Consider the following 24,751-nt stretch of genomic DNA (forward strand, 5'->3'; position numbering starts at 1 on the left):
AATTTGCATAAAATTCAATTTTAGTCGCTTTTTATTTAGGTTTTTTGTTTTTGTTTTTGATTTTTTTTTTTTTTTTTTTGTACGCTAAAGACTTTTTTGTTTTGTTGGTTTCATTTCATTACCGTCGTCTGTTTGCCGCGTTGTTTTATGTATCTTTATGCTCTGTATAACACTACATATGGTGATTATGTTACATCATATTGGCATGAATAGAGTGAGCGACCAGACAGACCACGGAGGCAGAAAAAAAAACAGACACAACAGCATTTTGAACTGTTTGCATTATGTTAAATTTTTTCCTTCCCCACTAGCCATCGCATTGCTCCCTCTGTTGCCTAGCTAAATAAAAGATATTAAAACAAACAATACAATATTATGTTAATTATTACAATGATCTGCAACATAAGTATCATGTTAATGATGACGATGATGATGATGATATTGACAGTAGCTATCGAATCTGCTAGTAGTGTAGCTAAGGGAACCATTTTATTAACAAAGTGGGGGCGACCTCTGCCGATTTCTGTGATTGTGAGAGTTTCGGACGTATCAAAATAGTAAAGGTATAAAAAAAAAACTTTAGTTGTTTCAACGAATTTTTTATGCCATAGGTTGTAGTACCCATTAGCATCTTCCAGTATGAAATTTGAAACGATTCCGGTGAATAAAGTTGCATAAATTGTCAAAATACGGAATATCGGGAGGTACCGTTATATGTGGGCTATACGAAGACCTGGACCTGCATACAAAAATTTTTGTCATAGGCTGTAGTACCGATTACGAATCTCAAATACGAAATTTGAAACAGTTCCGGTGAAAAATGTTACTTAAATCAAAAACGAATATCGGGAGGTACCGTTATATTGGGGCTATACCGTCTTAGAATTTTGCGCTGATCCAGAATATATATACATTGTGGGGTCTATTATGAATATTTCGAGGAGTTACAAACGGAATGACAAAATTAATATACCCTCCATAGAATGTTGGATGGTATAACAATGGTGGAATAAAAGAAAAAAATTTTATATAAAAGTAACTGAATTCAAACGTGTTTGACTTTAAACCAAAAATACCAGTAAGACCGTTTGGATAACGCTGTTAAGCTTTTCAAAAAACCAAAAAGTGGGTGAGGTCGTTGTATGGGGGTCATACCAAAACACGAACCTACATAGACAATTTTATACTTCAAGGATTGTCATCTACCCAATATTCTTAAATACCGATTTTGGAAACAATTTCGTGGGTAAATGGGACAATGGGACATTATCAAAATACCGAATATCTGTGGGTATCGTTTGCGCTATAGGAAAACGTGGACCCATTATGAACTACAAATACCAAATTTTAGAAAAATCCATACAAAAATGTGGCCGAAATCGTCAAAACACCGAATATCGGGAGGAACCGTTACATGTGGGCTATACGAAAACGTGGACCTATGCATACAATGTTCCGCCACCGGAGCTAGAACCCATTATGACCTACAAATACAAATTTTAGACAAATCCGTGGAAAAATGTGGCAAAAATCATCAAACCACCGAATATCGGGAGGTACCGTTATATGGGGGACCTTTGTATACAATGTTCCGCTACCCGTTCTAGAACCCATTATGACGTACAAATACCAATATACCCTCCTTTTCAAGGGTCGAGTTCATTGGAAAACGTTGCCATATTCGATTTAGCTAAGGGTCGACTTCTATTGTTTTGCCATGTATCCAAAAGGTACTATGTGGAATACTCATTATTTAAAAAAAATAAATATTTGAAATTTTAAAATATTTCCTTATTAGTCACAAAACATTTGATTTTAAATTAGCCGATGTTACTGAATGAAAATTCTTACTGGGAAGCATGGTAGAAGAATACAATTAACTGTCAATTCAATTTTGGAATGGACATTTTTGAATGAAAAATTATTAAAGTTTATAAAAATTGTTCAAAAAAAGCATATCATATTAACCTCAAATTGACTTCGTATAAGAAAACATATAAAAATCTACTTATATTTGATAAAAACATTTTAAAATTGTTGACATAACAATGTTCTCAAGTATTGATGCATCTACCTGTATTCTGCTGCTATGCTGGGAAGTAAACACTCACGAACCCTTCTGTCAAAATTGCTCTTTTCACTCGTTTGAACTTACTGGATTTTGGGTTATTATGTAATAATTTGTACAAATTATTGAAAACTAATGGGTTATCGTACACACCTAATATGTCACATAAGTGGACAACTTTGGAGTATCAGAAATAGTTTGAAACAAATTCTTGTTTTTACCATGGTACAATAAGGAGGTAGAACAGCTTCGTAAAACTACAGGAATACAGCCCTGAGGCTATGCCCGCCTGTCAGACTCATTCAAAATTATATACAACAAGTTGTTTTAATTTTTTTTTTTCATATTTTCATTTCATTTTTAAAATGAGTTAAACAACGCAAAAGATGAATGAAATGCCTGGATTTCGCTCAAAAATATGATGCAAACTGTTCAATCTTTCAATTACATGGCCAAAATGGTTAATAGCTTTAATGTGCGAGCCGCAATCTACGCGTCTTCCAATCATCGTTTTGAAAATATTTTGATTTCATTTTTCAAAACAATAAATACATACACAAAGTCGGGTACACTTAGAAAAAAATTGTAATCAGCTGATAGCTCTACCTTACCTTTTTATTGTACCATAGTTTTTACTATCATTTATTTATTTATTTATTTTTTTTTTGAATCCTTTGATTTTAAGTTATTTTCCTTCCCAAAAAAAAAAAACAACAGCACAACGTATGCAGACAAACTGTTAATTTTGCATATGGACCAAAATTTGCATATGCAACAAAACAAATTTTTTAAAACAAAACTCTTTAGTAAAATAATACTTCCCATCACACCCCGATCGCCTTTATTACAGTTATAGGCCCATTTAAAAATTACAATAACCAAAAGAAAAAGAAATATGGAAATATTTAGCGGTGATGCGTTTATGCCGGTGGAAGTCAGCCCCCATACCATGCAGTCAGTCAGCCATCCCGTTGAACGACATGCCATGCCATGAACAGCATCAAAGGCAGGCAACCCCATACCACAGGCCCCCATCAAAATGCTGCTACTGTTTGCCAATTTATAAATTTTATGTGATTTCTGTTTATTTACATTTGGATGAGTGGCGTTTCAACTTTTTTTTTTTTGTATTTCATTTAATTTCATTTCCCAGTGGTTAGCCGCCTGATGATCGTCGGATTCGTCGCCACATTTTTGCTGTACATTTTTCACGAATTTGAGTGGCGGTGGCGACGGCGGCGTCTTAATGGCGTTAGCGATTTATTTCCAAATGGACAGACCGTTCGTTCGACAGACTGACTAGCGCGACAAGTCAAGAGACATCGCTGGCAATAATCATGCCAATGGCAAATGATTATGACAATTTTGCTGAAATATGGATAGATGGATGGCTTTATGGCTGGGAGGGATGTTCAAACCTTGTTTCAATTCCAAGCCACCGGTCAGCCGATCATTCGCAGATTTCAGCATTGAGAGCTGCTGTTATTTCAATCAATGCAAAAAACTTCAAAATAGACGGCGAAAACTAAGGTAAAATGAAATATGTTGCAATAAACATTAAGTGGCATAAAGCGATTAGTAAAGCATGTTGGTGTGAGTGTGTGTGCTCGCCTGATGGAATGCCTTAATAGGTTTAATCATTCATAACATTCATTTGTTTGTCTGGCGCTGCAAAAATATGTGTAACATGCAATTTACATTGTTGTGGATAAATACAGCAACAACAAGAAACCGAGAAAAAAACGCTTGCGGATACCCGGATTATGACGCAGACACAACAATGGCAGCATAACACCATGCATGCATTCATTCATTCACTCAAGCAAACATCCATCAGTCATCTGGCAGATATTACATCCTCCTCCAGTGTCCCCCAGTTTTTGTTGTTGTTATTTTTTTTCATCAACGCCTATTACGCATTCTTTCACCTTTTGTTTTTATTCGAATCGGAGGGGGCTCACATTAAATCATAAAGAAATTAACATTGTTATTGTTTTTTCGTTCATATCTCAGTTCCATTTCGAGTTTTGCTAATAGTGGAGTTTCCTTTTGTGGAGTAACACACAAAATTCACAAAACAAAAATTGTCTACATTTCCATATGAAAACGTTGTTGCAAAGCTCCCTCATTTGATTAAAAAAAACACATACAGCGGAAGTTCAACTCAACAGTTTTTATGCGACGAACAGTAGTGCGCAGACAGAAAAATCGACCGGCCAGACACGCCAACCAAAATAGTAAGAGCGTTTTGATCGTTACATGTGTGCGTAGACGGTTTCAATGTTAAGTTTTTTTTTCGGATTTTTGTAATACGAAAGGAGGTTAAAACGAGGGGAAGTTGAGGCACCCTATAGTACAACGACGTAGCCAGGAGGATCCGGGTCTCCCGAAGAGATTAATGTTTAGATATTTTCAGTGAATTTTGGTTGTAACCAGACAGAACTAAAATCTTAAACAAAGTGACAACAGCTGATCGATTTTCTACAGCATTGCCATATTGAAATTTTTAAATTGTTTGTTTGATTTACAATAGAACCATGGTAGCAATTTACGTTGTCAATTTTAACTGCATAAAACAGGTTCCCATTACTGATTTGTGTGTATACAATGGATTAATGAATATACATTTTGATAATGGGAGGTAATATCATTGCACGAGGCTACCTGTTTAATTCTACCATCATTAAAAAAGTTTATTCCTACCAATTTTGGCATTTTTTATGAAATCATGTTTTCTTTTATATTTTAATTTATAAAACAAACTGTAAATATTTTATAAATTAATTTTATATATTTCTACACAACATAGAAACTAGACTTCGGATTATATTTGGTATGTTCCAGAACTTTGGCCTGTTCCCTTTATGAAAGGAAAAATTGCAAAACAACCCATTACATATCGGGCCTATACGAAAACCTGGACCTGCATAGACAATTTTTTGTCACAGGCTGTAGTACCTGTTAGGAACTTCAAATACGAAATTTCAAACAATTTCGGTGAATATTGTACCTAAAATCGTCAAAATACCGAATATCGGGAGGTACCGTTGTATGGGATCTATTAGGAACTTCAAATACGAAATGTCAAACAATTTCGGTGAATATAGTACATAAAATCGTCAAAATACCGAATATCAGGAGGTACCGTTGTATAGGGTCTATACGAAGACGTGGACCTACATAGACAACTTTTGACATAAGCCATTATTCAAATACGAACCTTGAAAAAAACCGGTGAATAATGTAGCTAAAATCATCTAAATAGCGAATATAAGGAGGTACCGGTCTATCGAGCCTATACAAAGTCCTGGACCTGCCTACACAATTTTTTATTACAGAATGTAGTACCTATTAGGAACTGCAAATACGAAATTTTCAAACAATTTCGGTGAATATTGTACCTAAAATCGTCAAAATAGCGAATATAGGGATGCATTGATATATGGGGCCTATACGAAGACCTGGACAATTTTCTGTCATAGACTGTAGGTCCCATTACGAACTCTAAATACGAAATTTGAAACAACTCCCGTGAAAAATGTCGATAAAATCATCAAAATACCGAATATTGGGAGGTAACAGGGGGTAAAGTACTCAGAATGAACCCCTTTCATTGAAAAAATTAACTACAATCATCAAAATACCGAATATAGGGAGGCATCGTTATATGGGGGCTATACGATATCATGAATCGATATAGCCCATCTTCGAACGTGACCTGCCTGCAGACAATAGACCGATTTGTGCAAAATTTTAGCTTTCTATCTTAATTATGATTACAGTAGACGGGCGGACAGGGCTAAATCTTCTTAGAATTTTTGGCTGATCAATACTTAGTTATGTCTAAATTTATTATTTCTATGAGTTACAAACGGAATGACGAACTTAATATGCCCTCCATATTATGTATGGTGGAGGGTATAAAAACATTCCGCCTGATAGAGCCTTAACTATGTTTTAAATTCATATTTGGCTGAGTAAACTAGTGGTAGGATGCACGGTAGAAGAATACAGATAGATGCTTCAAAGCTTGGAATCATTTATATGTCAAAAATTTTTAAATGTTTTGTCAAAAATAAGTAGATTTTTTCATGTTATCTTATACGACACAAATAAGAGGATGTTCTGATATATATTTTCAACAATTTTTACAAAATTTCCATAATTTTTCATTCAAAATTTCAAAACTAGTTTGACAGTTCATTGTCCCAGCAACTGCGTCGATGCGACTACCCGTATTCTTCTACCATAGTAGAGTGACTGTCAGCTCATACCATGGCAGAAGAATACAGGTAGATGCATCAACGCTTGAGAGCATTGATATGTCACAAAAATTTAAATGTTTTTTCAAATATAAGAAGATTTTTATAGGTTTTTTTATATTACGTCATTCGAAGGCTATTATAATTCGCATTTTTCAACAATTTTTACTAATTTAAATAATTTTTCATTCAACATTTTCAATTCCAAAGTTGGTTTGACAGTTCATTGTCCCAGCGGCTGTGTCGATGCGCCTACCTATATTATTCTACCATGGCTCATACATATGTCAATTTTGAAGGGTTGCCACATGTTTTTACTTTTTTTCGTTCATTTTGCGTAAAAAAGTTCTTCATACTTTTAACATTAAAAAAAGGTGTGAGCCGTTAAAAGGCCGAAAAGTCAATAAAGGAAATACTTAGGTGAAATACAATTCCTTCTATAGGATTCCACTTAAATATATCGATTTAATTCCCATATTTTTGCAAATATTTTATCATACAATTGCTGTTTTTAACCGTTTTTTATTTGTTTATCAAACTTTTCGTTAAACAACAATAGCGACAAAAAACGTTACACAGTTTTATTTCACTTCATTATAAAAGTATTTTGTTTAACATTTCTGTCCAAACTGACACACCCTGGACACGTTCGACAAACCATCCAGCCAGCCATCTATTTATCCAAACAACCAACAATTCATCCATCCATCCCTCGTCACTTTCATGATTAAGTGCTTGCAAAGTAGTAAAAAGTTTTTTTTTTTTTGCAGAATTTTTTTTTGCCTTTTGTTTTTCCTTCTCTTTCGTTTGCAAGTCTTTGTTCGTTATGGTTTCTGTTCGGCGGCGTGTTTTACATACAGATATTTTATGCCTTAGTTTTGTTTTTCTTAATATTTTGTTTACTCTTGTTTTTGTTTTTTGAGTAAAAGTTAATATCTTTTTTCACGTACAAGTATATTTTTTTAGTTTGGCATTTTGATATTTTTCTTGCTGTTATTATTTAATGGCATATTACGTTAAATATTTAACATTACAGGCCAGTCAGTTGTTAATAAACAAATAGCGAATCATGAAATAATTATGTTAAATAATTCGGTTATTATGTTATAACAAAAAGAGTTTTTGTTTTTTAATAAAAAAAAAACAAAATAATTGATTGTAGTCGTTATTGAAGTGATTTTTTTAAAATTCAAGTGATGCATGGAAGGGTTATTATATCCGGGGAAAACATATATGTTTATGTATATTGTTTTAATTGCTCATATATTTCAAATGCATTGCTTTCTTCACTATTTATACCCTTCACCTTGGAAAAGAGGAAAGGTATGAAATTTGTCATTCCGTTTGTATCACCTCTAAATAATAGTCATAGCATACTTATTCACGATCATCATAAAATTCTAAGTCGATTTAACGATGTCCGTCTGTCACGATACAGCTCACATTATTTGACGCAGAGCTTTAAAATTTGGCACCGTTGTTTGCTTTGTGTCTAGGATGGTTGGTATTGAAAATGAATGATATATCGGTAAACGTTATGAGATAGCCCCTATATAATGGTTCCTCCCGATATTCGGTATTTTTATAGTTTCAGCCACATATTTCCATCGATTTGTCTAAAAATTGCTATTTGTAGTTCGTCATTGATTCTAGCTCTAGTGGCAGAACATTGTACATTTAGGTCCACGTTTTCGTATAACCCCCATATAAGGGTAAATCCCGGTACCCTTTATTTCATGATTTGTTGTTACAATAATACTGATATTTACCGTAAAATATCACCGGGGGAAGGCAGGCCTAAATTAAAAGGATTAACTCATATTTATGTAAATAAATTAAAACAAATCAACATATCCTACTTTCACTTTTTCCTATGCCAATTCAAAAAACACACATTCCATTTGTGCTCTTAATATGTCACATTCACACACGAAATATGTTACAACATGAGTGGGACATCACTAGGAAAATGCCATACGCCAGTCCAAATAGTTGAAGAAAATACCTTTTCCCATAAACATATTTTGTGACAACCAGGCCAAATTGCAAAAACCAAAAACAAATATTTGCGAAACCAAAATAAATATTCCCCACGATGCCGTGCAATACACTCAAGGGATAGATGCGATGTAGATGCAACTGCAACGGTGACATGGTTTCATAATCCGGCACAAATTGAAAGTATGCAGTGTTGGGTCTATGTGAAATACTTTTCCCACAACAAAAAAAAGTAATCTTATTTTTGAATTGATAACATTTCTTGTGTAAAAAGTCTTTGACGCACAAGCATTGCGTTTAGTTTGAAACATAAATTCAAACATTTCACTTTCGTTTTCATTGACTACAATTGAATATTTCATTTCTACGAATTTCGCTTCGAATATTTCTTTCTTTCATAGGCATTTTAATATTGCCAAGCTGCGTTTTATGGTGACAATTTAAAAATTTTAAATTCGCATATGTTTTACGAGAGTGCGAGCGCGTGTGTGTGCCTTGACTTATTGCCAGTGCCAGTAGCCAGTGTTGGTTTGTTTTATGTGACGTGGTTGCGTGCGCGGACAATGCGTAGAATATAAACAATGTTTAGTTGGTTTTTTTTTTAAGTCTCTGTGTTAGTGGGGTGAACATTCCCAGCAATGAATTCAAATTCAAAATGTGTGGAATATCGGATGCTAGTGTTGTGAGTATGAGCCGGGGTTACTGAGATTGAATACACAATTGTTTTTTCTTCTCCTTTTGTTGATGTGACATTTCGTGAGCCTTTGGGAAGAAATTTCCAAAATAAAATATAATATCAAAATAACAAAAACAAAGAAAAATTGGTATTCGATAATAACACCGTTCATATTACAAAACCAGAGAAACCTCTTTTGCCATGGATAACAGCAGATATTTCATATTTCAAGCTAGGCGACTTTGCTAATACATCATCTTCTTGAATGGACATTATGATGTTCATTATCATTCTCAGCCATGGGGCTTCAAAACCAAAAATATATTATCATCTTCATGGGGACAGAGAGAGAGCAGAAGAAGCGTCTGATATGTGACGATATTCATGTGAATTGGTGAAGTGATGTGCATTTTGATCACCATTTGCTCATTCAGGCGTCAGTCACATAAAAAAACAACAACAGCCGACCAACCAACCGACCGAGTGAGGGAATCCAGCCAGTCATTCAGTCAACCATCTAACCAGATAGACCGATCGACCGAAAGACGGGCAGATATTAGCCTTTTGCTGCACACAATATTTTGCACGTCAATTGAACTTTCGTTTTCTATGGAGTTAAAACGCCGCGCTACTAGCAACTTTTTTTTTGGTACTTCGTTATTCAGTTTCTGGCTAAACACGTAGTTTGCAAAAAAACGTAGATTTTTTTTCTTCGCAAAAAATTCGATTTTGTTGCCACACGCCGCGACAGGTGCAGGCACTCACTCCGTTGCTGTCGGTGGTGGTACTCTGGTGCGTGATTGAGTGTTGATGGTAATGATGGCAGAAATGATCATCACATGATCATCAAATTGCTGCTGGCAATTGCAGGAAAGTTCAAACACCGGTCGAAGTTTTCATCGTCATTAATATCGACAGATATAACGCTATTGCCCAAAACGTAACACCGCCACATAACAAAACATGCATTCGCCGTCATCAAGGTGTTACTTACAAACTTTTCAAAGTCAATGTTTTTGCTGTTGGAGATTTGAATGTAGAATTCTGAACACCTGAACCCCAGTTTGCTTTGTGACCCCAGAATTTTAAAAGTATAACATCATGGCCAAATATTAACCTTTATTTTGGAAGGTGTCGTTACCGACCAAAATTGTTAACGTTAAAATGCACAATTTCTATGCAAGAAAGTAAACAACATTATTTCTATTGGTAGGTTTTAGAGACTACCTTGTTTCGTCCGTGGCAGAAGAATACAGGTACTCGCATTAACATAGCTGCTGGGACAATGAAATTCTATGGTCGGTTCATGGTAGAAGAATATAGGTAGATGCATCAACGCTTGGGAACATTGATATGTCAAAATTGTTAAAATGTTTTGTCGACGCAAATTGGAGGTTGTTTGATATGAATTTTTCAACAATTTTTACAAATATCAACAATTTTTCATTCAATACTTTTAACTTCAAAGTCTGTTTGACAGTTCATTGTCCTAGCAGCTGCGTCGATGCGTATACCTGTATTTTTCTACCATGGGTCGGTTATTTTCTTTATTTCCGATAGATAAAAGAAGTGATGTTACCGGGCACATAGATCGTTTTTCGTTACTACAAGTTTCATTTAAGTATGAACTGTCCGATAAGCCAAAGGTCAGACCTTCTTCTCTTTATTTTTTAACGTAAAGTTTACTTAATTCATGTTGCCATATTTCATATTAATAATATGACAATAACAGGAAAATTTATTTAAATAAACAAATGGATAACGCAAATAGTTTATTTTATATTGAAGAACTGAATTATAAATTTATTTCACGAAATTGATCACAAATTCGTTTTTATTATTTTTAAACTAAAATAAAGATGCCATTGTGAAAAAAATGCAGTGACTGCCTGTTACTTTTACAAAAAGCTTGTCATATCTCTGTAAAAAATGCATCTAATAACGTGAATTATATCCTACACTTTTTCTAAAGTAAAGGATAACAAAAATGGACTTAAAAGGATGGATATAAGAACGGGCCTATTTGTCTGCTATTTTACATAATTTTTATACCCTCCACCATACCACACATACTTAATACTAAGCGTCATTATTTACCGGAATTGTTCCAAATTACGTTAGTTCGTAATGGGAACTACAGTCTGTATTCACCGTTTATTTCAAGTTTCGATTTGAATATTGTAATGGCTTATGACAAACAAGGCCTATGTAGGTCTACGTCGTATAGACCCCAATATTACGACTATATTCGGTATTTTTAAAATTTTAACAGAATTTTTTTAAGGATTTTATTTTTTGAAAATTTCCAAATTCGTTCCAAATGGTGAAGGGGTATTCAAAGTTCGGCCCGGCCGAACTTACTGCTTTTTAACTTGTTACATTTTTTTAATTTTATTTAATGAACCCAAAAATATCGGAAATAGCATCAAATTTTAGAATAAGTTTAGATTTGTTCGAATTGGTTACCTTTGGCACGAATTATGGCCTTCAAACGCCTAATGAAACCATCACACGCTGCCCGAATGTTGCTCTGCGGTATTTTGGCCCATTCCCGGCGAAGCGCTTGCTTGAGGTGATCGACACTTTTTTAGTGCCAACCTTGCTTTCAAAATACTCCAGACACAATAGTCCAATGGATTGGTATTCGGAGATTTTGGTAGCCATTGTGCGTTGGAAATGAAGCGAGGAACCTCATTTTGTAACCATTCTTTCGTGGCGCGTGCTGAGTGCGATGGTGCTGAGTCCTGTTGGAATGTCCAAGGTCTGCGGCCATAATATTTGTGTGGCCAAGTATTTAATACATCCTCCAGAATATTTTCGAGATAATATTCGGCATTTATCATGATGCCACGGTCGATTAATATGAGCGGAGAGCGACCATCTGCTGTTATGGCCAGCCTTGAGTTCTGGTAGATAACCGAAGGTTCACATTTTCAGCTGACTTCTTTGGCAAGTAAACACAATCATTTTGTTTGTTTACAATCTGCCGCACAACGAATACTTTCTCATCGGAGAAAACCAATTTCGGCAGTTCACCACTTTCGGCCAAGCGAAGCAACTCTTTACCTTTTTTGAGCCTTTTTTCTCTCTGTTGCGGCGTAAGTTCTTGCACTTTTTGGAATTTTAATGGCTTTACCCCGAGCTCAATTTTAATATTTGCCGAATGGAATATTGCGATATGTTCAGCTCACGAGCCATTTTTCGGTCACTGCGAAGCGGCTTTCGATCAAGTCGCTTCTTTACTTTTCGAACCATTTCTGCTGATGTTGCTGTTCTCTTCCGACCACTTACTTGACGTCGGGCTACCCTACCAGTAGCACGCTAACGAGCGATGGTACGAGACACAGAAGATTTATTCACATTTAAAAGCTAGAGTGCTCTAACGATAGCCACTTGTGGTTTTCCAGCCAAATATAAAGAAATCACACATCACGGATAACTTTTTTCTGGAAAATTCTCACCAAAATGCTTTTGTACGCTTGTAAACAATATAATGAGCTGTCATTGGAATAATTTTAACAGCTGTTCGACGAGTGACTTAGAAATGACAGGAGTATGAAGTTGGTTGCAGTTTTTTCATCTCACCCTGTACTTGCAAATGGTAGATAAATAAGCTTGCTTAACCGGCTATTAACACAAATGTGAAAAAATCACTTTACATAGGATTTTTCATGATGTGTAAAATAGCCTCAAAGATTGAATACCACATTTTCCATGCCAATTCTATTTCTTCATAATTCTATTAAAATTTTTTCTATAAAACTAAAATGTTCAAAACCGAACTCAAAACTGTTGTATTACATATCTACTTATTTTAATACACGAAAACATTAATTCAAACAACTTTGACATATACAACAAAATATTTGCTGCAAAGTAAACAAAAAAAACAAATCAGAAACATTACAAAGGAGTGCCTTTTCAAAAAACAGAAAATCCAAAAAAACGCCTTACTAACCTAACACATTGCGGCGTTTAACAATCGACAGCGATTTTTGTCGGGTTTATTTTCGATCTCTAAAGCATTTTAAATAAAATGTGTAATAATGTTACTAAGGTTGTTGTTGCAGGTTGTTTGCTAGTGGGATTTTGCGACGACCTCCTAATGTTGTTGCAAAAAAAAAAAAAAAAAACATCCGAAACGCAGACAAAACGCCATAAAACTGTAACAAAATGCCGCAGAGCAAATAAAAAACGTAACAAAAAACATCATTTTTGAATATCATTGCATTCAGCCACCACCGTTATTTGTTTGACTGCTGATCGTTTTACTCGGTAAAAATGTAGGTTTATTGTCAGTTTTTGCCGGTGATAAGACAACAAACGACATGCCTTCAACTGGCGAGAGATTTGGTTTTGGTTTTTGCAAAAAAAAAATAAGGCAGGCGAAATACAAAACAACTCATGTTCACGTATTTAGCCTGAGCTAATGAACCTTAACCTCAGAGGCGACATTTTATTTGGCGGATTTAACTTCGACTCTTTTTTGTTTAACTATTGGACTTTGTGTAATGTTGTTTCAAACATAACTACATACCCATGTCATAAATAAATCCATCACAAGGTTGGTTTGTTATTTGATATGCTTTTGGATGGCTACCCCCCGCGTTCGTCACTTCTACCTTAACCTGAGGGTTTTCTGCTTTTTTTTGAGATTTGTTTTGCGAAATAGTTTATAATTTTGTGTTGTTTATTTTTTTTATAATAAACACACACATTTAAATTTGACTTTGTGCAGCGCCACACACATTTATACATGTTTTGTCGTTATAATGCCAATTGTTGACAATAATCGGCCATTATATTATTAAACTAAATCGTCTTAAGGTTATTTATTTTATTTCTTAACTTTGAAACTAATGTCAGCTTTTCACATTAATCATGTTTTAAATGAGTGTGTTTTTGTTTTGGAGGATAACCGGTGTTTGAAATAAAAGCAATTGCATTCGAAATCTTATTATTTTATTCAAATTTTTTAAACAAAATAAAATTTTTAGAATTTCCGTTCTCCAAACAAGAGAGCAAATATGTTTACGAATTTCTAAATAAAAATATTAAATTTGCTTGCACAAAAACCAGGGCGCAATTACAAAAGTAATCTCATGCAATCATATGATTAACATTTTTGTTATTTGATCTACACAAATTGTCAATTTTAACGTTTGTAGTTCTTCCTTAAATATGAGCGTACAGCTGGAAAGAAATTTAGATTTTTTCCGACCAAATATTTTATTTTATTCAGAATCCGAGTCATAGTGGAAGAATACACGTTGCTGCATCGACTGCTGAGACAATGAACTGTCAAAACAATTTCGGAATTGAAATTTTTGAATGAAAAACTATTCAAATTTTTAAAAAATTTTTAAAAAATGCATGTCATAACAACATCCGTTTGGTGTCATGTAGGAAAAATATACAAATCTACTTATTTTTGAAGCAACATTTAAAAATTGTTACATATCAATGTTCCAAAGCTTTGATGCAGCTACCTGGGGCTGGATTCTTGTTCTATGAAAATATGATATTAAAAATATTTCCTTATAATATTTTTCATTTGACTATTCTTTCCTCTATAAAAATTTTCATTTCGCATTTTCATAGAATAAGAATTGAGGCCCTGTATTCTTCTACCATGGGTCGAGTACTTCGGAAAGAGTTGCCATATTCGATTTAGCAAAAGAGTCTATCTCTATTGTTTTGCCACGCACAAAAACAAATCACCGGTTATTCAAATAGAATAAGAATTGCAAGTAGAAATTTGTCCCGCAAGAAATTGCAAACTCTCAGAATAAGTGCTAATTCAAAGAAACTATACAAACGTATCTAATATTCTAATACTAGTCCATATTTAGACTAGGCGAGTTTTTTTGCTACACTTTTAATCGTTCTCCTTTGAACTTGCCCCTTGCATTTATACATGACAATTTGATTTCGTTTTTGTTTTCCATCACTACTTTTACTGTCATTGTTATTTATTTATTTTTTTGTCCATAAACTAGGAAATTGAAATGTTAAACATGTAAAAAAGAAGCTAAGTTCGTGCCGAACTTTTAATACCCTCCACCATTTGGAAGGAACTGGGAAAATTTTCCAAAAAATTCAAATGAAAACTGTTATATGGGGGCCATACGAAGACGTGGTCCTGCATAAGTAATTTTTATTTGTCATAGACTGACATTTGAAACAATTAATGTAAATGATGCCGCTTATATCATCAAATTACCGAATATCGAGAGGTACCTTTATTTTTTGAACCATTTACGAACTTAACCTCCCTACTGAGAAAATACAAATTTATGCATAATTTTAGCCTTCTATCTCAATTCGTTCCAAAGATATCGTGATTAAAGCAGACAGACGGACATCTGAATTTTACGCTGATCAAGAATATATATATACTTTGTTTGGTCTATTATGAGTATTTCGAGGAGTTACAATCGGAATGACAAAGTTTATATACCCCTCATAGTATGATGGAGGGTATAAAAATTTTATCTTTCCGATACTCAAAGCAAATCGAGTTATTCTCAAAACATATGTTTCAAAATTTCTTCTCATAAATATTTTTAATATAATTAACTAATTTCTGTGTTCTCTTCTTTCCTCTCTTTTCAGATGTAATTCCAAAGCATCATATTTACCACGACAAAGCTTGGAAAAGCAAGCCAGTTCGGATCCAGATCATGGCAGCTATAAGCTTACACTTCATTCAAATGAAGATTTGGTGGGTGGTAACACCACCACCGCAACCCCTAACACAAAATCCACATACGATATTATGGCACAAACACAGACACAAACAACAAAACTGCCTAGCAATTTGCCCGACGTATTGCCACTGAATGCCAAATTGCAGCCATCCGCAGCCGATTCCTCAATATTGAGATCACAAACCTCACTACGTTACGGATCAAATAATAACATAGCTTCAACGCAACAGCAATTATCACCTACCACACAAAATCATGGGCCACAATCAATGAACAGCAACAACAATAGCTGTTATCCGGCATATCCGCCATCACAACAACGTTATTCTACTCCCGTATTGAGTTCATTCAATTTGAACAACAATTTTAATCGATCTCAATCATATGATACCAACCAGACATCAGCGGTGCAGAGTCCCACCAAATATATGACCCAGTCTTCGTTGGACCTGAAGAAGTCTACACTTATGGCCACAACCATTGAGGAACATCCCAATGTCAATGCCAGCAGTATGTTGGAAAGCACAAGTCTCAAGGATAATCAAAATTCATCACTCTCATCGTTGAGCTCTCTGTCGGAGAGTTGTGCCAGTCATGAAGAGAGATTGAATAGCAGCACTAGCGGCATAAGTAACACCAGCTTGAATAACAGTAATCATCTTCAACATCATCATCACCATGAATCATCGGCATCATCATCCTGCTCTTCGTCGGCCTCTTTGTTCAGAGCGGAATTGGTCAATACCACGTTAAATGGCAATGCCACACAGAACAACAACAATAACAAAAAGGCGGTAATACGCCAAGAATCTTTGAGGGAAAACATTGAAAAGATTAGTCAATTGCAATCACAGCTGATGTCAGCTCATAATACCGATAATAATAACAGCCTTCTGGGTCATGGCTATACATCCTCGCTGTCGCCTCACATTAACTCCAATCGAAGTGCTCAGGCCAATGTGATTGATATACCAAAAACTTTGGAACTAAATGCCTCGCAAATAATGGAGGATAAAACTCGCATAGCTACAACAACAACACCCTCAGGCTCACCTCCACCACCACCAGCACCATTGGCAGAAGAGGAATCGGAGAGTAATTCGAATGAAACCTGCAAAGAAGAACAAGAAAATGAAATTGAACAAGAAAAGGCCATGAAGGAAAGTAAAAATAAATCGGAAGCCACCGCCGAACACATACTCTCCCAGTTGGATTCCAGCACAGATAGCCTAAAGCTGGTGCAACGTAGCGAAATCATTCTGAGAGTTAATCCTAATACTGTTGAAACTGCCTCACAAACCGATGATATTACCGACAGTGAATTGAAATCCCTCACCGACATGAACAACAGCAGGGAGAGTAGTGAAACTGGAAATCGCACAACAACTCTGCAACCTCGCCAACGCCTGCCCATTGAAGATGAATGTGAAAAGTTATCCAAAGAATTGGCCACATTGTTGCCCACAAATGATGCGCTCATACAACTGTTATGTCCACCCGGCACCAAGACTTGTCAGGACTATGTCAGCAATCTGTATAATCCCAATGTACGCCAAAGACCCAGTAAACGTGATGTGGGTACCTCGACCTTAACGCGTCAACAACATCATCATGCCAAGAAGGATAAGGATGAGGACAAGTTGACTGTGGAATTAAAATTGACAGAAATTGAAATAGCTCCCGATAGCTGTGATATCCTTAAGAATAAAGTGGTATGTATGATAAATAATTGATGTCTACATCGAAGTTAAATTTATTTTACGTTTACTTGCAGGATGAATTAATTAAATACCTAGGCAATAAAGTGAGAATCTTAAGTAAAGAACAAGCTGCCATCGACGAAGAATCCGCCGCCAATGATGATCTGGGCAATAGTTTGCTCAATCAATTGGGTGATAAAGTACGACCCATTGAAGAATCGAAATGTCGTACATACATATCGGATATTGGCCATATTACCGGTCTGTTGTTATCTCTGTCGGAACGTTTGGCCCGTGCCGAAAATCAACTAACAGCTGTGGGTGACAATACTACGGAAAGGGTAAGGATCGTTATTTTTTAAATTAAAAAAATCTTTGGGAAAGTTTTTTCGAATACTATAAGGAATCTCGATTTAAGAGTCGAATTGAAAAAGAAATCTAAAATATATATCTTGAAGAAATTCATTTTCATGATATAAATACTATTCCCTCACAGGCAGTTGAATAGAATCATAGTGTATTCTGTCATGTGCACATTGCCAGTCGATGTGTTGGTTATAGAAAATAGTCTGAATGATCTGAGATACAACTAAGATAAACTTTTATTTCGTTCATAATCGATCTAACTTAAGAAAACGATCACTTTGACAAAAATTCCAATGATTCCCACTTCTTTGAATTGTTTTAATCATGCTTGCCCTTTTTGAAATCTATCCCTCAAACAATTGTTTTCTTTAAAAGAATTAATCCTTTCATGTCCATGTTTTGTTATAGACATATCCATTACCTTGAGCCAGCCAGCCGATGATATACATTTATCTTTCGATGGATAAAATTCAAAAATCACAGGACATGTTTTTTCTTCCCAAGGTCATATCAAATTCGCCATGAAGTTCTCAATATTTTTATTCATAACGTGCGTATTTAATTTGTATTCGAAAATTTACACCGATATTTTCTTAGTCCATAATCCTTTTAATATAATTTATTAACTGATGATTTTTACAAAAAAAAATTGTATACATTTTTTTTAAATTAGTTTGATGGACCCGTAGTTTTTTTTGAATTGCAACCACTTAAAAAGGATGTTTGATGGTCCACAGAGTTAATTCTGAAAGAGACTTGTTTAAAGGGAAAGAGAAAGCAGAATGTTTCTGATAAAATATAGAATAAACATTACTTTTGGGCTTTACTTTTATGTCTATTCTTAAATTTAATTCGAATTCTAAATACATAAATTACTTTTCTTTCAATTTTGATATGAATTTTATATAATTTCTTTTCTATCATTTGTTTACAGAAATCTTTGGAAAACAAACGTGATCGCCTTTTGGAACAACTAACCGAAGCCAAGCGCCTTAAGGCCGACATTGATCGCCGTGGGGTTAGTGTCAAAACTTTACTGGAAAAGAATTTAACTACAGATGAATATGCCGATTTTGATTATTTTATTAATATGAAAGCCAAACTTATTACCGATTCAAGAGATATTGCCGATAAAATTAAAATGGGAGAGGAAATCATTGCTGCTCTCAGTGATACTTTAATACAAAGTGATTGTTAAAACAAAAGCACACCAAGAGAGGGAGAGAAACAAAAAATTATGCTAAGAACGAAAAATAAAACAGAATTAAGTACATAGAGTGGAATACATTTTAATAAAAAAAACAGCGAATTCTATGAAAACAGAAGGGACAGCAAAAGAAGCATCCGGCTGTTTAAGTGACAAATCCTTTTGCATTGAATTTGTTATAATAAAAAAGATTTCCGTACTTTCATTTTCATGTATTGAGAGTATAAAGAGAGATTTTTCAATTAAGGAGAAATAACTGAGATGAGAAACAACGCACAGTTTATGTACTTATTTCTTAAACACTAAGGTGCTTTTTTTCCTAAATAAAACTAAAATTATGAACATTTTTTATGGAATATATTTTCATAAATTATTCATAGTCTGGAAATTATCAAGAAAATTCGATTTTCTTTTAAATTACAATTATTTTTTGAAGGATTTTTCCAATGCCTTCCAATGTTAGACCCTCTACAGATTTCTACAGAAACATCCGCAAACTTTAATTGTGTTTATGTTTATATAATATGAAGTGGAATAGTTTTTTTTTCCATAGAAATAAAAGTTTAAAATGTATTTGTAATTCTAAAAAATTAAATCTCTTTTGCTTTGGAACTCAATGTTTAAAAAAAAATTATTATCTCCTACAAGAGACTACATTTTTGTATAAACTCTTTATCTGTAAAATTATGATTCAACTGTAATTTTGTTAATTCCTTTCTTTGTTTCGGCAATGCTTTTGTAATTTAAAATATGATTTTATATATGTAAAAGCATTGCATCTTGCATTTTTCTTTTACAAAACGACAAGAACAAAACACAAAACTAAAACAATTCCTTAAACCAATGATAAACTCTAAATACTATACAAAAATAAATCTTTTTAGTTCCCTTGGCAAACAACAAAAATGAATCTTTTCGTTATGTCAAAGAAAAGTGAATCTATTAAAATGAAAATATAATTTTTGAAATTCGTTGTGTTATATATCGTATATTTTTCATTTTTTATATATGCTTTCTTTAATTTATATTAAGTTACTTATCTCCCACTTATTATTATTTTATGTATAATTTCTTTAGGTTACTATTCACAGTATACACATTTCTTTGTTTTTTGCATTAACTATATGTTTATTATTTCTTATTTTATAAATACAAAATTTATCTATGTATATGTAATTAATACAATATATCTAATACATAAATGTTTTTTTAGCAAACAAACACCTATAGTTTGTTATACCGCATTGTAATTATAAAACCAATTTAAAATAATATTATTATAATTTCATATTAAATTAAAAAGTATATTAATAATAATAATAATAAATATTTTTCTTTACGTATGAATGTAGTTACATTATATAAAACACAAAACAAATAAATAAAAATCAATTGAATTATTTAAAATAATAAAATAAATGATTTTTATTCCATTAAAGGAAACATTAGAAACCGTAACAGGTCAAATATATCATAGTGGGCAGACAATGAATTTGAAGGTTTTTTATCTGAAATATTTCACAAACACGTAATCGTGCAGCGGGGGGAAATAATATTGGGGTTTAAGGAGACTTCAATTTTTTTTGCCGCGCCCATTCTTTGGAGTTATACAGATCTGACGAATGACTGGAGCTTTTCAGAACCACAACATGTTTAGGTTATTTTTAGATGTAAAAACCCGGCTTACCTACAGTTTGATCAATTATGATATGCTGGAGTTACTTATCAGTAATTTAGAAAAGCTATTCTTTTTGTCATTTGCTCACAGACAAATTAATGTATTACAACGGAATCCTCTCCACGCTAATCATCAAAAATAATTTGATTTAGCAGATGTCGTCTATGTCGTTACAGGGATATGAGTGAAAATGCTGAAATCACTCGAATCTAAAATATTAAAAATATCAGCAACTGTAAGATATTTGTCAATAGAAAAATATTCTATAATAAAATATAGGTATACATTACATAAGTTATAAAGAAATAATAAGCCTATTCCAATAGTCTTCCGCTACAGAAGACAGAACTCATAACAAAATCTGCAAACCGAATTTTTAACGATTCCCCCGAAGAATGTAATTAAAATCATCAGAATACCGAACATCGGGAAACATGTCACTGAAAGTGGAACCCATGTCAAACTTTTATTTGTGTTAGAAAATGTGATCTAAATCGTCTAAACACCTATTTTCGGGAGGTACATTTATATGAGGACTGTAAGAAAACGTGGATCTTTGTAGACAATGTTCTGCCCCACGAAGTAGAACCCGTTACAAACTCGTAAGTACCGAATATTAAAAAATGTGATCTAAATCGGTAAAATGCCGAATATCCAAACAGAAAATTGTTTTCCACAAGATGTAGATCCCATTAAAAATCTGTGAAAAATTCTTAATTGCTAGAAAAAGTTCCGAACCCGTTGCAAACTCTAAATACCGAATTCAAAATGATTCCTTTACAAAATGTGATCCTAATCGTCAAGAATATATAGGGTATATGTACTTCTGGAATTCGTAACTGAATTGGAAAAAAAAATAAATTGCCTACATTATATTGAAATCGGTTCAGGTTTGTTTATAGCTGCCATATATATTTTCGGCCGATTTCATGTATTTGATACATTAAACACGCTGTGTACGCCACATTTCAATGAATTTTGGGACGTGTGATAGAATTGTTCTAAAAAATTGTTTGCCAAACTATATTGATATCGGTTCAGATTTGTATATAGCTCCCATATACATTTTCGGCCGATTTCATGTATTTGATGCGCCATACATGCTATATATATCTAATATCAAAGAAATTTAGAATGTGTTACGGAATTTAAAATGAGCATACATTTGCTAAATTATAGTGAAATCGGTACATATTTGGATATAGCTCTCATACATATTTTCGACCGATTTCACTTGTTTGATGCACCAAACACAATCGTGTATGTTCGATTCCAATGAAACTCCCATATATATTTTCAGCTGATTTTACATATTTGATGCACCCAAAGCGAAATGTATCTCCGAATCCAATGAAATTCGGACAGAGAGATGAAATTTGGTATCAAAAATAAGAAAAAAATCACAAATTATATTGAAATCGGTTGAGGTCTGGGTATAGCTCCCATACATGTATTTTGGCCGATTACTTGTATGTTATGCACCAAACACGATGTATATGCCCGATTCCAATGAAATTCAGAATGTGTGACGGAATTTGGTTGCAATAACAAATTTGACATATTAATTAGAAATCGGTTAAGTTTTGGATATAGCTCCCATATATATTCTCAGCCGATTTCACATATTTGATGCCCAAATACGGTATGTACCTCCAATTTCAATGATATACGGAAGGTGTGACGGAATTTTGTGTAAAAGTAAATTTTGTCAAATTATTTTATTAAGAAGCATTAACCCACAACGCCTTTGCAATGTTATTAGGCTAACCGCAATTTTATTGAGGAAAAGGATTATTATGGGGAAGTTACCTCGAATTCTCTAATTGCAACAGAAAAGCCACGCAACTTCAAAATATTGCATATGCTATACAATTAATAAATCCGAAGGAAAACCCCTTCGTGTATGCGGACTAAATTTGGCATGTTCCTGCTTTTCTCATGGTCAGCTGTTCCTGGCATGGTCACGCGTTGGTAGATCAAGCTATTTGTGTGTTTACGCATTAGTTAATTACGTTTTTGTTTCTTAACCAACAAATATTCGTATATAAAATGTTAAATGCGAAGCACACGATGTTCAGCTATTAACATATAAAATAAAGAGTCTGAATGTCTTCAAGTTTTGAACTTCCCAATATTTCTACCAACGGTAAAAAGAATCTTCCCGGGCCAGTTCTCGTATAATGGGAAATAAGTGTCCGATGTGGACTACTTAGTAAATCGCGATATTCTTGCCCTTATACAAACACTTCTGAACATGAAATACATTTTTCAATTATTCCTACATTTTTTCCAAAATGTTTCAATGTTTTAACGTCTGTATAATTTCCAATATGGAAATCTGAATTAAAATTAGTCTGTTTTAAATGTCGGTATTCATTATGAGTTTTAGACAGAGTGATAGATACCTCATGCACATTTCAACATTTTCCAAAAAATATCACATACATCCATGGTACAATGATATCAAGGTAGGGCTATGATACCATATGATTTTAATTTTTTATTTTCTTGGCTTAATATGTCATCTTTATTTGTTTATGTATGTGATTTCTTTTCAACAACAAAAAAATTGTTCAGAAAATATTCAAATTCGGGTGTTTTCAAAATGTTTATTTCAACGTATGCATCGACAAAATCTAGAGTTCTGGTAGCGAAAACCGCGAAAACTGAATGAAAGGTCAACACTTCTTTTCAAAACCAGGTTCTATATATCTCTAGATTTTGTCGATGCTTACGATGATGCATAAACATTTTGAAAACATCCGAATTTGAATGTTTTCTGAACAATTGTTTTGTTATTCAAAATAAATGCAACAAGTTGTATTGTTTTGATACTAATTCTGACATTACAAGCCAAACAGGTAGACCTCTATATTTGCAATTTTTTCAAAGTTGACCTACCTTCTCTTCATTGTACCATGGTTCTGCCCTACCTTGATATCATTGTACCATGATACAATGTGAAAGAAGAAGTCAATATAATCCAATTCTGACACGTTGTATTATTTACATTACAAAGAGGTCAGATCAGTATCTTGGATCGATGTATCCCATCTTCGAACTTATCCTGCCTGCAGACAAAAGAGTGATCTGTTCAAAAATGTAGCATCCTTTTTATTCGTTTGGACCTTAGCGTGATTACAATCACCGGACAGACGGACGTTTGGACAGGGCCAAATCGTTTTAGAATTTTACGCTGATCAAAATCTAGATCTAAAATTATTATTTCTATGAAAAAAAATATGAACTTGAAAATAAGGGTAAAACTCTTGCCATTAGCTACCATGGTACAATGAAGAGAAGGTAGGTCAACTTTGAAAAAATTGCAAGTATAGAGGTCTACCTGTTTGGCTTGTAATGTCAGAATTACTATCAAAACAATAAAAAAGCAAACAACTTGTTGCATTGATTTTGAATAAATAATTTAAAACCGCGAAAACTGAATGAATGGTCAAAATTTCTTTTCAATATCATGTTCTATATATCTCTTATGGTTTATTTCGCGACAATAACTGTACATTTTGTCGATGCATTTGTTGCAATAAGCATTTTGAAAACACCCGAATTTGAATATTTTCTGAACAATTTTTTATTATTGAAAAGAAGACACACACATAAGCAAATGAAGTTGACATATTAAGCCAGAAAAACAAAAAAATTTAAATCATATGGTAGTTCTGCCCTACCTTGAATTCATTGTACCATGTTAGCTACTATGCATAATTTAATTTATTACACCACACTTGTTTTGCTAGCTTCTACGAGACTTTTGAGTAAACAGGCAACATCAAGCATAATTTTGTTGCAATTCTTACCAGGAATTTAATATATTAGGGTTCTGTTTCTACACGAATCTGTACAATTCTAAGGAGAGACAGCTCTTCTTTTCCGTAAGAACCGTTACAAACACCAAAAGGCAGCATTTTCTTTCCATGGGTTTCATTTTTTTTTTTTTGATTTGGCAGCACTTATTGTGAAACAAAAGAAGAACAACAAAAACACATGACGAATGACGAATGAAAACAGAAAAAAATTATGAATTCAATTTCGTTTCTCTCGTCCCGTGTCTAGTCGTTTCACAAATTT

The 24,751-nt window shown here is 33.7% G+C and overlaps 1 protein-coding gene across 1 annotated transcript in view; it reads left to right on the plus strand.

Annotated features, from left to right (window-relative positions):
• Positions 1-19,788, plus strand: part of LOC131801649 (protein Shroom-like) — a 169,938-nt gene extending 150,150 nt beyond the window's left edge. Inside the window, exons 5-7 of the mRNA XM_059120535.1 lie at positions 15,620-17,426; positions 17,489-17,755; positions 18,715-19,788. Of these exons, the coding sequence (XP_058976518.1) occupies positions 15,620-17,426; positions 17,489-17,755; positions 18,715-18,978 (2,338 nt within the window). The 3' untranslated portion in view covers positions 18,979-19,788. The remainder of the gene's footprint in view (positions 1-15,619; positions 17,427-17,488; positions 17,756-18,714) is intronic.
• Positions 19,789-24,751: the final 4,963 nt, after the last annotated feature.

Source organism: Musca domestica, unplaced genomic scaffold (assembly GCF_030504385.1).
Source record: "Musca domestica strain aabys unplaced genomic scaffold, Musca_domestica.polishedcontigs.V.1.1 17, whole genome shotgun sequence".
In the NCBI taxonomy this organism is placed as follows: domain Eukaryota; kingdom Metazoa; phylum Arthropoda; class Insecta; order Diptera; family Muscidae; genus Musca; species Musca domestica.